Source organism: Podarcis bocagei (assembly GCF_964188305.1).
Source record: "Podarcis bocagei genome assembly, chromosome: Z".
Classification (NCBI taxonomy): domain Eukaryota; kingdom Metazoa; phylum Chordata; class Lepidosauria; order Squamata; family Lacertidae; genus Podarcis; species Podarcis bocagei.
The window spans coordinates 27,795,889-27,808,117 of NC_138140.1; the positions used below are offsets into that span (position 1 = coordinate 27,795,889).

The following is a 12,229-nucleotide window of genomic DNA, read 5'->3' on the forward strand; positions in this document are numbered from 1 at the left end:
AAACCGCAGTCTCCTGTAGAAATTAATCGAAACAAGTCCAGGTATATATTTTGGGGCATTGTTTGCTAAAGTATTCTCTGCATTTCCCCCATTCTTTTTGAAGTTCTTGTCTGGGTTATCCCCTAATTGTCTCTGTTAATCTGGCCAGTTCAGTATAATCTAATAATTTATCCTGCCATTCCGTTTTTGTTGGCACAAGTTCTTTTTTCCAATTTCTGGCAATTAAGATCCTCCCTGCACCTGTGGCATAAAGGAATATTTTCCAATCTTCTTTTGCTATACCTGTGTCTGTTATTTGTAATAGGAAAGCTTCTGTATTTTTCACAAAGTTATATTTGAACATTTTTTAAAATTCATCATATACTATGATGCGGTAAAGCAGAAGGGACACTTCTACATATCTGGTGGACTTGTGAAAAAATCAAAAGCTTCTGGTATATAGTATAGTGTATGAGGAAACCCACTCTTTAATACTGTGACTTGGAACAAACGGCAATTCGGATTTTTACGCAGATATCCGTTTGCTCTGATTCAGTGGTAAAAAATGGTTTTTCACATGGAAAGCACCGGGCCAAGAAAAGGAAGGAAAGAAAGGCACTTGGACACAGAACTTTAAAGCAAGCATGCCCAAACTTGGCCCTGTATACGTTTTGGGACTACAATTCCCATCATCCCTGACCACTGGTCAAGTTAGCTAGGAATAATGGAGGTTGTTGAGATGGTTGGACAGTGTTCTCGAAGCTACCAACATGAGTCTGACCAAACTGCGGGAGGCAGTGGAGGACTGGAGTGCCTGGCATGCTCTGGTCCGTGGGGTCATGAAGAGTCGGACACGATTGAATGACTAAACAACAACAAGTCCCAAAACATGGAGGGCCGAGTTTGGGGGTTCCTGCTTTAAAGCATGGATGACCTGTGCCTAGAAACATGGCACAAAAGGAAGTCTGGATCAGCCTTCAATGTTGTCCTTGTTGTCCATCAGGAAGAAGGAAGAGGGGAAAACTGGGAAAACTAGACTGAGTTGGCTACGGCTTTATGGGCTCTAGCTCCACCTACTGTTGGACTCCCTGTCTTCCTCCCTACCAGCCACCACAGATCATAACAACTTTGCTTTGCTTTCCTGTAGGGAACAAGGGACTCCCTGGTCCCCGTGGACAGCCAGGACCCCCAGGAATAGCTGGGCTTCCAGGCAGAGAAAAAGGACCTCCTGGAGACTCAGGTCTCCCTGGAACATCTGGTTCTCCTGGCTACCCAGGACAGAAGGGAGCCTCTGGCATCCTAGGTTTTCCAGGAATGCCCGGAGGAAATGTAAGTATGCCTGTTTCTGGGGACTTACGTTGGATTCCTTTTGACTGCTTTAAAGCACATTCAAAGCAAATTCTTTCCCTCAGAGAGTTCTGGGAAGTATGGCTTGTTAAGGCTTGCTGGAGATTGTAACTCTGTGATGGGGTGAACTACAGTGCCCAGAATTATTTGAGGGAAAGAATGCGTTTTGAGTGTGCTTTAAAGTTACAGTGTATACAGCAGAGTACTACTGTCCTGCTCTGAATGGAAGCAGGTCATGTACATCATTTCACCATGTAAACATTAGGTCTGGCTTTTGTGGATGCCTACAGGCTTCCACTGTTTTGTGGGAGCGGTTAAAGTGCATACTAGAAATTTAGGTTTGTGCAGTTAAACTGGATTAAAGTGCTCTGTCACCTGGGCACAACAAATCCACTCTAAAAAGCACACAGGGACTCTTTTTACTTAGCAAAGAGATGGGGAAATGCCCTGAAAAGCATGGGATGAACGAATAATTAGCAGGAAGACGTATAAACAGAACAAATGCTCAATAAAAACTGTGTGGGATAAATTGCAGTACAGTGGTACCTTGGTTCTTGAACAGCTTAGTTGTCAAACAAATCAGCTCCCAAACCTGGAAGTAAGTGTTCAGATTTGTGAACGTTTTTTGGAAGCCGAACCTCCATTAATGCATGAAGGGGTTAGGATCACAGAGTAAGCTGTTGGTGCTAGAGTTGACTAAGTCATGCCCCCTCACCTCTGGTAAAGAAGGGAGTGAAGCTTCTTTGCTCACTCTCAGTCTACCATGTGAAAATCGCAAGGATTGGAGGTCTGGACCTGAGGCTCCAGGCACAGACCACATGTTTAGAAAAGTTTTCTACTGTATTTTGTATAACAAGATTTCTGCCTGAGTTTTTCCTGCTGCTGTATGGAAAGGCACATGAATCTGACCTTTGATGTGTTTGTAAACTTACTAAACTGTGTGGTCTGTTCACTGCAAGGGGGTAGAAAGGGAAGCACTTTAAACAACTCAGGACAATATGTTTAAAAGGTTTAAGCAGCCTAAATTCCCACACTTTATTGCTGCATGTTTTGTGACTTTTAAAAACCACTTTTACTGAAAACTCTTGTTGCCCTGCATTTCGGATTTAGGGATCCAGTGAATTCTTTTAGCCAAATACATTTGTATCATAATCCTGACAAAACAGACATAGTCTAACCTCCTCAATAAGCTTTGAGCAAACACATAAAGATGAATACTCAGTGAGGTTGTCTGGAGGAGTCCTCTGTCTTTCTGAACCCTTTGTGAACACGGACTTGGATGTGGGCTGGACCTTTCACAAGGACCAGTTCCATGTGGACATCACCAGGGAATGACTGGCAGAAGCTGTGCATAGCAATGGGCGCTGCTGTTTCGTAGTGGTGAGCATTGTGAGGCCATACATTTCTCTCTGCCTTGCTGATGTAATTTTATCTATAATACCTTTTACTAGCTTTAATGTTAACGTATCCTGCTCTGGAATATTTTATTCTGTGAAAGGTGAATTATAAATAAAGTGATTTCCTTCACCAGGGTGATGAGGGTTTGATGGGGCCATCTGGATTCCCAGGGAATACGGGATTGCGTGGTTCAAAGGGTAAGTCACTGGTGTGATATTTTCAGGTACCATTTCCGACGGGGAAACTACAAAGGGGCCACAGCAGGAGATAGTCCTAATGGGGAACGTAAAGTTGTGTGTTGTGTGCATTGGTGATGTACTAGAATGGGACGAGTAGTTAAGTATTGTATGATTTATGTAGATGTATACATTTGAGTTGGGGACGCGGGTGGCGCCGTGGGTAAAACCTCAGCGCCTAGGACTTGCCGATCGTATGGTCGGCGGTTAAAATCCCCACGGCGGGGTACGCTCCCGTCGTTCGGTCCCAGTGCCTGCCAACCTAGCAGTTCGAAAGCACCCCCGGGTGCAAGTAGATAAATAGGGGCCACTTACCAGCGGGAACGTAAACGGCGTTCCGTGTGCTGTGCTGGCTCGCCAGATGCAGCTTGTCACGCTGGCCACGTGACCCGGAAGTGTCTGCGGACAGCGCTGGCTCCCGGCCTCTAGAGTGAGGGCAGGGGTACCTTTACCTTTATACATCAAATGAGGGACGCGGGTGGCACTGTAGGTTAAACCACAGAGCCTAGGACTTGCTGGTCAGAAGGTCAGCGGTTCGAATCCCCTTAATGGGGTGAGCTCCTGTTGCTCAGTCACTGCTCCTGCCTACCTAGCAGTTCAAAAGCATGCAGTGTAAGTAGATAAATAGGTACCGCTCCGGCGGGAAGGTAAACGGCATTTCCGTGCACTGCTCTGGTTTGCCACATGACCCAGAAGCTGTACGCCGGCTCCCTCAGCCAATAAAGCGAAATGAGTGCCACAACCCCAGAGTCGGCCACGACTGGAGCTAATGGTCAGGGGTCCCTTTACCTTATACATTTGAGTAATCAGAATTTGAGTGTGATGGACAGGTGTTAGTGGGGGGGGAGTATTGTATATTGTGAGTCAGGATGTGCCTTGGTAAGAGGGAGGCTGAGGAAAAGAGGGAGCCCTTGATCCTGAAGACATTTTGCAAAATGTGCTGCTATCTTTTTGGTTTTTGCAGGATCTTATTTTTTTATTGTAGTCTTTTACAGATAACTCACAACTAAATGTGCGTTTAACTTATGCACATTCAGCTTTACACTCGTGGCAAAAACTTTTTTAAAAGAAAATTGAAAAGGGACAAAAACCAGACAGGCATCTAGGGGGAGAAAACTCTGGCAACCCCACCCACCACTGCACCCAGGATGTTTTGACTATATGTGATTTTAGCTTTATGAGCTATCCCTGGAACATACCCCCTGGATAAGTGTTGTATTATATGTAGTTCTTCAGTTTTATTGTTTTTATGTGTGTGTGTGCACGCATGCGCACTAAAGAAAGAGAGAGAAGGAATTCATAATTTTGTAAACTGCTTGAAAGTGTACATATGTTAAGTGTTATAAATATATGTTAAATAAATGAAAGTAATTTTATTTTTTTAACCATCTTTGGTGCTCCTAGTAACAGGCAGCATTTAAAGTGAAAGAAATGTCATTGCTCTGCTCTCATAACACTTGAACCCTTGGCCACTTAATGAAATTGATTGGCAGGTTCAAGAATAGGAACACACCACATAATTAATTTACGTGGTTCAGTGCCACTCTGCTGTAAGAATGACCAATAGATTGTGATATATAGATTGCTGCCTCATGTGATGAGCCACTGAACTGCAAAGTGTCAGCTTCTCCAGGATGTGACTTCATGAACTGAAACTGACCCCCAACCATTAAGTCCAGCCATTGGATCCTCTCTGACAGGAGGGAGTATATGAGGGTTTCCTGTTCCACTTGAGCTTTGTTCAAATGAAATGGCCTTCCTAAGCTCTGGTGTGCTTCTGTATCCTTGGTGGTGCATAATTCCTAACTCTCTGAGAGTTGCAGCTTACATGGGAACTTCTGGAGACATAATAGTGGTGGTGGTTGTTCCCCTGTTCCAGGTGACCGAGGAGAATCATTTGGAATCCCAGGTGGTGTAGGACCTAAAGGAAAACAAGGGGACCCTGGACTTCCAGGTATACAACTGGTGGTGATCTTTGAAAGGTTTCTGAAAGGAAAAGCTTCTGGGTTATCTTGCTAAAATATTGATTAAGGCTTCATACTCCTTTAGTTTTAAAATAAAAGTAGGTAGTCACATTATTTGCAATTTTTCAGATTGCCACTGTCAGGATGAGCTATATTGGACATTCTCTATCTGCTACCACAAGGGCTGTTGCACTAGCTGACATGTGGGTGTTAATGCTGCACAACAGAGGAATCCAACACAACAGTTGCAATCACAGATATTTGTTGCATAATAGATTATACAATCTATTGCACAACAAAGTTACTAGCAGCCTGATAATACATTCTCAGGTGCAACAACACTCTACTAGTGCGAAATATATCTCCAGTGGAACAATTATATACACTAAGTGACTTTAACTTAGCACTGCTGAGCTGTTTTGATGGCATACACCATGTGTTTTGGATGTAGATACATGCTTGGGGAGGGGCAGAGCTCAGTGACGTATTTCGCATGTGAAACATCCCAGGCTGAGTCCTTAGCAATTCCAGCTTAAAATTTAGTGAGTTGGGAAAGATGCAGGATGATTGGTGGTGGGCCAGTGGTCAAATGGGCCAGTGCATCAAACATCTAAAACAATGACAAGACTTCCTGTGTGATCTTTTGAGGTGCAAGAGGACTTGATGGACCAAAGGGTGAGCCAGGATTCCCAGGAAGCGTTGGGATAAAAGGAAATAAAGGTGCACCGGGGGACTTTGGCCAAGATGGACCACCAGGTATCTATGCTCTTTTGTGGGTAGTTAACCAGACAGTCCATGTTTCCTGTGAGATGAATATTCAGTTCAACAAATGCATGGGAAAGCTGCCTTCTCGTCCTCCCCTCCAAGACTTTATATTAGCAAGTGGGGTTTAGTGGTTGCAACAGGGGTTGCCACCCTTAGCACCCACAAGGCCTCTGGGTGCCTTGGTCATGAGATGGTGAGAGTGGTTACTTTTTACATCCTTACATACTATAGAGCTGAAGGAGGAAGTTGGAAGCGTGACCTCACTAGATGACCCTGGGATAGGCACTTCCATCCACTGAGTTTTGCTGAAAGTAGACCCACTGAAATTAATAAACCCAACTTAGTCATTTCCATTAATTTTAATGGTCTGCTCTGAGTATGACTAATGTTGGATACAACCCAGTGTTGACAATGCTCAGCTAGGCTGACCAATGGTCCATTGTTAGAAAGCAATTTCCTGCATTCCTGCAACCTTCCTCCTGCACTTGTTTTCTTAAAAATTCATCTGAGTTCAATGTACACATGCTCATAGCTTCTAAGAGTTCAAACTTTGCTGTGAAGGTATATGGGTTACAGTAACTGTCTGCTGTTGTGCTGTTGAAGCTTTTTCCTGCTATTGTTGGGGGGGTTGATTTGCGTATTTTTCATGAATTGCCTGGGTTTCTACATAAATGTAAAAAATGGGTTTTATTTTTATGTTTCGTTTTGCTTATGCTCTCAGGGTTACTTGGGTTCTTTTTGCACAGCAAGAGATTTCACAAGTTAAATAGATAATAATAATGTGCCATGCATTTTAAGGCTGTGTCTTAATCTGTTGATTCTTCCTCTCCCCCCGCCCACGTCCAGGTTTCCCTGGAGTTGGGATTTCAAGGGGCAACCCAGGTTTTCCAGGCATTCCTGGGCAGCGTGGCCCTCCAGGACTTACAGGGCGTCCTGGCATTGCAGGGCTAAAAGGTATGACTTTATTTTCTTAAATTACCCAAAATGTTGGTAGGGAGGGGGATCTGGAAAGACAAAGGTTGAACCATTAATCACCCTGAGAGCAGAATGACTGAAGTCAGCAGGCTTCGATCCATTGTTCAGTTCAGCGAGTCCGGTATCAGGGACATTTCGGAAGGGAGGCATGTGCAGGGAATTTCCCACCAAGCCAGTAACAGTCAATAGCTAACTGTGGAGTCAGGGCACCATCATTGGTACTGTGCAAGCATGTGGTGACTAGCTTGACCTCCCTCTGACTAAGTCACTGCTTCATACTAAGGTGGAGGGCAGTGAGGTTGGCATGGTGCAAATGCTCTGGCAGGAGCACCAGATAGGTTCTCCTAGGACATTTGTACTATGCCGACCTCTCCAGAGCTTTGCCCCTCTCTATCCTACTTTACAGCAGCAGCTCAGCTGGAGGGAGGAGGGTGAACAGCCCCACCCCATTATGTTATCTTTGCTGCTGCTATGATGGTGAGTCAGTACAGAGCCTTTTCGGCAGTGGCCTCAAGATAAAGGAATAGGGTAGGACAGTTCTACTTTCTCACACCGGGTTTTTAGACTTCATTTGTTGAATTAAATTTATACAGCTGGCCATCAGTGCATCAAAGAATATTTCCTAGGTGGCTTATAAGCATAACAGTATTAAAAAAAAACATACAGTATATAATAATTAAAATCAACATTAAACTGTGAAACTTTTTGTAAACTGCTTTGAGGTTGGTTTGTTTTTTTACAATCAAATGGTACATAATTTTTATGACTTAATAAAAATAAATAAAATTAAAGATGGGGGGAACCTTTCTTGATCATGATACTATCAGGGCAGACATATTAGGTCCCACTTTCAGTACTATTTACACCTGCAAATATTTTGCTGTGGACACACTGCTTTATTTCTAGTCAGTATATATCCTGTAACTTGGTGGTAAAATCCTGTGACTTTTTATACCACAAATGTTCTGGCTTATTTTCCTGCTTTTGTTGTTCTGTAGCTGTGGCTCTCACTTTTTTTCTCTGAGCCACACTTTCAGGGGGGAAAAAATTGCTTGCAGCATACCAAAAAAATTTATTGTTAAGAAATACATTGGGAAACAAAAAGAAACACAGAACACAACTACTTTGCAATATGATCATGGAACATCCAGAAAGTATAAAACAGTGCAACTGCATAATATAATAATTAAAATCGACATGAATCATTCCCAAACTATAATATTGATTGTCCTTGAATCTTCCTGCTACACTTGCATAGCATGCCACACCCTTTGAGATCACTGCTCCACAGCACTGTAGAGAGCAACAATGTGGTAGCCCTGGGGAAGAATTGCAGAACAAACCGAAGCAGAACCAATCCCTCACTAATGCACTATTCTTGTGTCAAGAACATATAGTAGAATATGCTCACAATAAAACGCCTGTCTGAAAGCGCCCTCCATTTGTATCTTTAAAGGTGACTATAAGCCTTGCTATAGGTCCACTGGCTCACAAGGCAGGGCAAATAAATCTTCGAATAAATAAACCAATTTTCCTCCAGTGTCTCAGTTGCTTCCTGTTACTCAATTCAGTGTTTTCCAAATATCTCCTCAGGATTCCCTGGCTCTCCAGGCTTGACTGGCTTAAATGGTTTACCAGGCACAAAGGGCTCACCTGGAACACCAGGTAAATAAATTGAGACAGACTAGGAAGACGCCTAATGACGTGGGCACCTGTTCCATCTTTTGGTAGTTATCTCCAAGACCACCTGTGGACCTTGAGGTCCAGGAATGGGGAACCTCAGGGCTGCCAAATGTGACCCTCCGTGTCTCTCTCTGGCTCTTGAAACCCTTCCCACATTCCTCCTTGGCCCATCATTTCACCCTCACTTGAGTGCTTTTGTCTGGCTGCAATGTGTCCTGAGACTGGGGCGATTTGTCTTGCTTGTTTGGGTAGGGAAGGGAGAGGGGAGTGAGTGTGTATGTGTGCACCTGCAGAAACCGCTGACTTCTGTGTGTGTGTGACGTAGCCTGGTGCACAAAGGTAAAGGTCGTGTTTTTTGCCTTGCCCACTTTTGACTCTGGCCCCAACCACTGTTGTCATGTGTCCCCCTGCCCCCCAAAAAAGGTTGCCTGTGAGGGGATGTGGCCACTTCAAATCCTTTGACAGCCGATTCCTAAAGGAGCCTTTGCCATCTCCGCAACCTATACCCAAATCTCTAAATATCACAGCAATGAGATTAAGGTATACTTTTCTTTAGCCCTCTCGGAAATTCCATTCTCTGCAACAATTTTTGTGGTCTGTTGAAATTTCCTTGCACTGCCAACATTCTCAGCTAAGTGCCAGAGCAGCATACTGTGCCCCCAGCAGAGGAGGGGAGAAGTGTTGTGTGACCCATTGCAGGGGGGGGGGGTTTCTTTGATGGTGTTTAATGGGCTGCTTTGACCTGCTTTTCATCCTCCCACTCCTTGTTTAGGTCTGAGTGAAATTGGACTTCCAGGGCCTGCAGGAATGCCAGGTGCCAAAGGAGAACAAGGCGTTCCCGGTTTTCAAATTGGACCCCCAGGCTTGCCTGGACAGAAGGGACCTGCAGGAGACTTGGGTAAATAACAGCAACTGCAAAGAGATCATAAACAGCAGCTGAAAGAGACTATGAGTTAGAAGAGGAGTATTGAGAGCTGGTGCAGCAGAATGGTTAAGATACTGGGCTATGGACTGGGAAGTCCCTGGTTCATATTTCACCTCTGCCATGAACTCGGAAGCTGGCCTAACACAAACCTCTCTCAGTCCCTCCCCCCCCCCACTACAACTGCAGTGCAGTTATCATTGTAAGGCTGGGATGAGAACTTGTATGTCTCCTAGATGTTGATCACTCTCCCATCAGCCTAAAATAGCATGGCCAAGGATTGGGAGCAATGAGAACTATGATCCAACACCTGATTTGTATACAGGTTCCCATCCCTCTTGTAAGAGTTACAAAAGTGTTATGTTCACACACACAGTGCTTTTTTTTCTAAAATGTTTAGGGGTACTCTCATTTTCCTACTCATATTGAAATACTGTCCCTGAATGAGGCCAAACTTAAATTCACAAAATGTTTAGGGGTATGCGTACTCCTGCGTCCCCCCAGAAAAAAGCACATTATATATATAAGAGAGTGTGTGTGTATGTGTGGAGACCATGGTGGCAAATATTTCTGCCTTAAAGCAATGGGATAAAAATAAAACAACTTAATCATCCAAAAACAATAGCTAAGCTTGTTGTGATAATAAATGACATTGCACGTTAAGCTCCATGCCACATGCTCCACTTCTGATTGAATATCTGATACGTATTTTATATAATAAATGATTTCTTAAGGATGTTACCATGCCACAGTTTGCGTGGCTGCCAACCGGTGGTGCTACGTGCTACAGCATGACAACAAACAGGGCTCTTGGAGCTGCTGAGCCATAGCTGCAGCGTTGGAGGGTGAGGGAGAGTGAACGAGAGACTCTGGCAGGTGACTGAGACCAGTAAATGAGTGGCTGGGTAGCCCAGGCCAGCTGGTGGAGCAGGCCGTAAGTGGAGGTTTGGCCAGGGTAGTGGTAGCTTTGGCAAGGAGGGAGGGGGAGCGGTGGTTTAGGCGAGGGGGTGGTGTTGGTGAGCAAAGTGAGCTGGATCGCGCAGCCCCTAGTTCATATTCTTCTAGTTAATCTTTGTCCATGTCACTTTAGGTCGTCCTGGAGCTATGGGTCCTCCTGGTTTGCAAGGGCCTCCAGGCATCTCTCTTCCATCAAAAATTCCTGGGAGACCCGGTGATGCTGGACTTCCTGGAGAAGATGGTAGACCAGGTATGGAGTTGGGAATCCGACCGCTTGGCTTTAGAAATTAAACTGGAAGGAGGGAGACACATTAATCAAGCACCAGCGAAGCCCTGACAGGAGAATCTGCCAGAATGTGTGGTGGAATCCTGCAGTTCAGGAATACAACCTCCCAAAAGGCTTTAAGTTCTATAATCAGCATAATGTACGCAAATTAGGTTGAATAATGACATTGCATGCATTTAACCTGCAGAATGCATATGCTGTTTAATGCATTTACTGCAGAATGAATTGAACTACTATAGCAAAAGTTTTGTGTTAATGTGCTTGAACGAACCAAGTCAGTTCAAGGCAGCAAACAAAATTGCAAGCATAAGTATACAATAATATGTTTAAAAATAAAAGCACTTCTTATTTTGAAATATATTATTGTACATTTATGCTTGTAATTTCATTACTTAAAAAAAATCCAATGCATTAGATATAATTCAGACAATATAAAAGCCTTTTCCAAAGTTACATCAATAAAGCAGTAGTATAAATACCAGTTTTAAAAAACCACTTAATCATACTTCATTACTAGACTATTGCTGCTGATTAAGGATTGTCTGCAGCTGAGCCCAACTCAGAGCAGACCTGCTGAAATGAATGGGCCTAAGTTTGTCATCTCCATTCAGTTCAGCAGGTCTGCTCTGAGTACGACCAGCAGTGGATGCAACCCTAAGAGTAAAAATGCAAACTCTTTTTTAGGTGCAAGAACAAGGGGGTTTTTTTGGGGGGGGGGGTAACAAGTGCACAAAATATTAATTGATATTCAGATCCTCCTACCATCCTACGTATTAAAGGGCTATCTTTCCCCTGTGGTTATAAGGGTGATAAAAATTTCATTCTAAAAAATCCTACAACCATATTAGAGGTTGTAAGCTTGGATTCTACTTGCAAGGGTCTCCTCTCAGTTATACAATAACCTGCACCCTTTTGACAACAGTCTGTAGTGATGCCATATTGATGCTGCAGTGTTTATGTAGGCTTAGATGTGGCCTGGTGAGATGTGCAGAGCCTGGGGGAACCCCAAGGCTGAAGACCAACATCTGAGCTACCTTTGCTTGTTCCTGTTTGCCCCAGGCTTCCCAGGTCCCCCTGGGCCACGTGGACCACCAGGCCCGGCCTCCAACCAAGGTGTTACTGGTGACCCAGGCCTGCCTGGTCATCCTGGACTAAAAGGTTTCAAAGGTGACATGGGCTCCCCTGGGTTGGGCGGAGTCCCGGGAGCATCAGGATTCAAAGGTACAGTGTTACATTCATTAATATGATTATCATTTACATTATTTTTACAGCTTTCTCCTTCTAGTCATTCTTAAGCCCAAGTTAAGCTGTGATGGTCAGTAAATGGAAAAGGATATTGTGGTGTTGGTGTTGCTGTTGTTTTATATGCTGCCCATGTGACTGGGTTGCTTCAACTACTCTGTGTAGCTCCCAACAAAATGTGTGTGTGTAAGAAACTTTGAAAAATAGAAGTAGGGAACTTAATCCAACTTAATTCCCTCACACTCCATGGGCCAACCTGTCCAGGAATCTTATGTAGGGCAGGTAGGGAATCTAAATAAATAAATGAACAGTGACAAGTGAGTGACATCCCATTTATAAATCACCTGATGCCATAATGTCATTGGATGATTGACAGCGATCAAAGTTTGAAGGGCCTTCCTGTAACTGATTGATCGGCTCCACCGGGGTTCCCTGTCATGGTTTGTCCTGCAATGTCAAGTGGCTGTGAGTTTGT

General features: G+C 44.0%; 1 protein-coding gene across 3 annotated transcripts in view; it reads left to right on the forward strand.

Moving 5' to 3' along the window:
* The window catches only part of COL4A6 (collagen type IV alpha 6 chain), a 181,500-nt gene that overhangs the window by 157,786 nt on the left and 11,485 nt on the right, over positions 1-12,229 (forward strand). For all 3 annotated transcript variants that reach the window (XM_081179281.1, XM_081179280.1, XM_081179282.1), the window contains 9 exons: positions 1,127-1,308; positions 2,858-2,921; positions 4,840-4,914; positions 5,573-5,680; positions 6,536-6,643; positions 8,258-8,329; positions 9,120-9,245; positions 10,360-10,476; positions 11,572-11,733. In XM_081179281.1, coding sequence (XP_081035407.1) covers positions 1,127-1,308; positions 2,858-2,921; positions 4,840-4,914; positions 5,573-5,680; positions 6,536-6,643; positions 8,258-8,329; positions 9,120-9,245; positions 10,360-10,476; positions 11,572-11,733 — 1,014 coding nt within the window. The remainder of the gene's footprint in view (positions 1-1,126; positions 1,309-2,857; positions 2,922-4,839; positions 4,915-5,572; positions 5,681-6,535; positions 6,644-8,257; positions 8,330-9,119; positions 9,246-10,359; positions 10,477-11,571; positions 11,734-12,229) is intronic.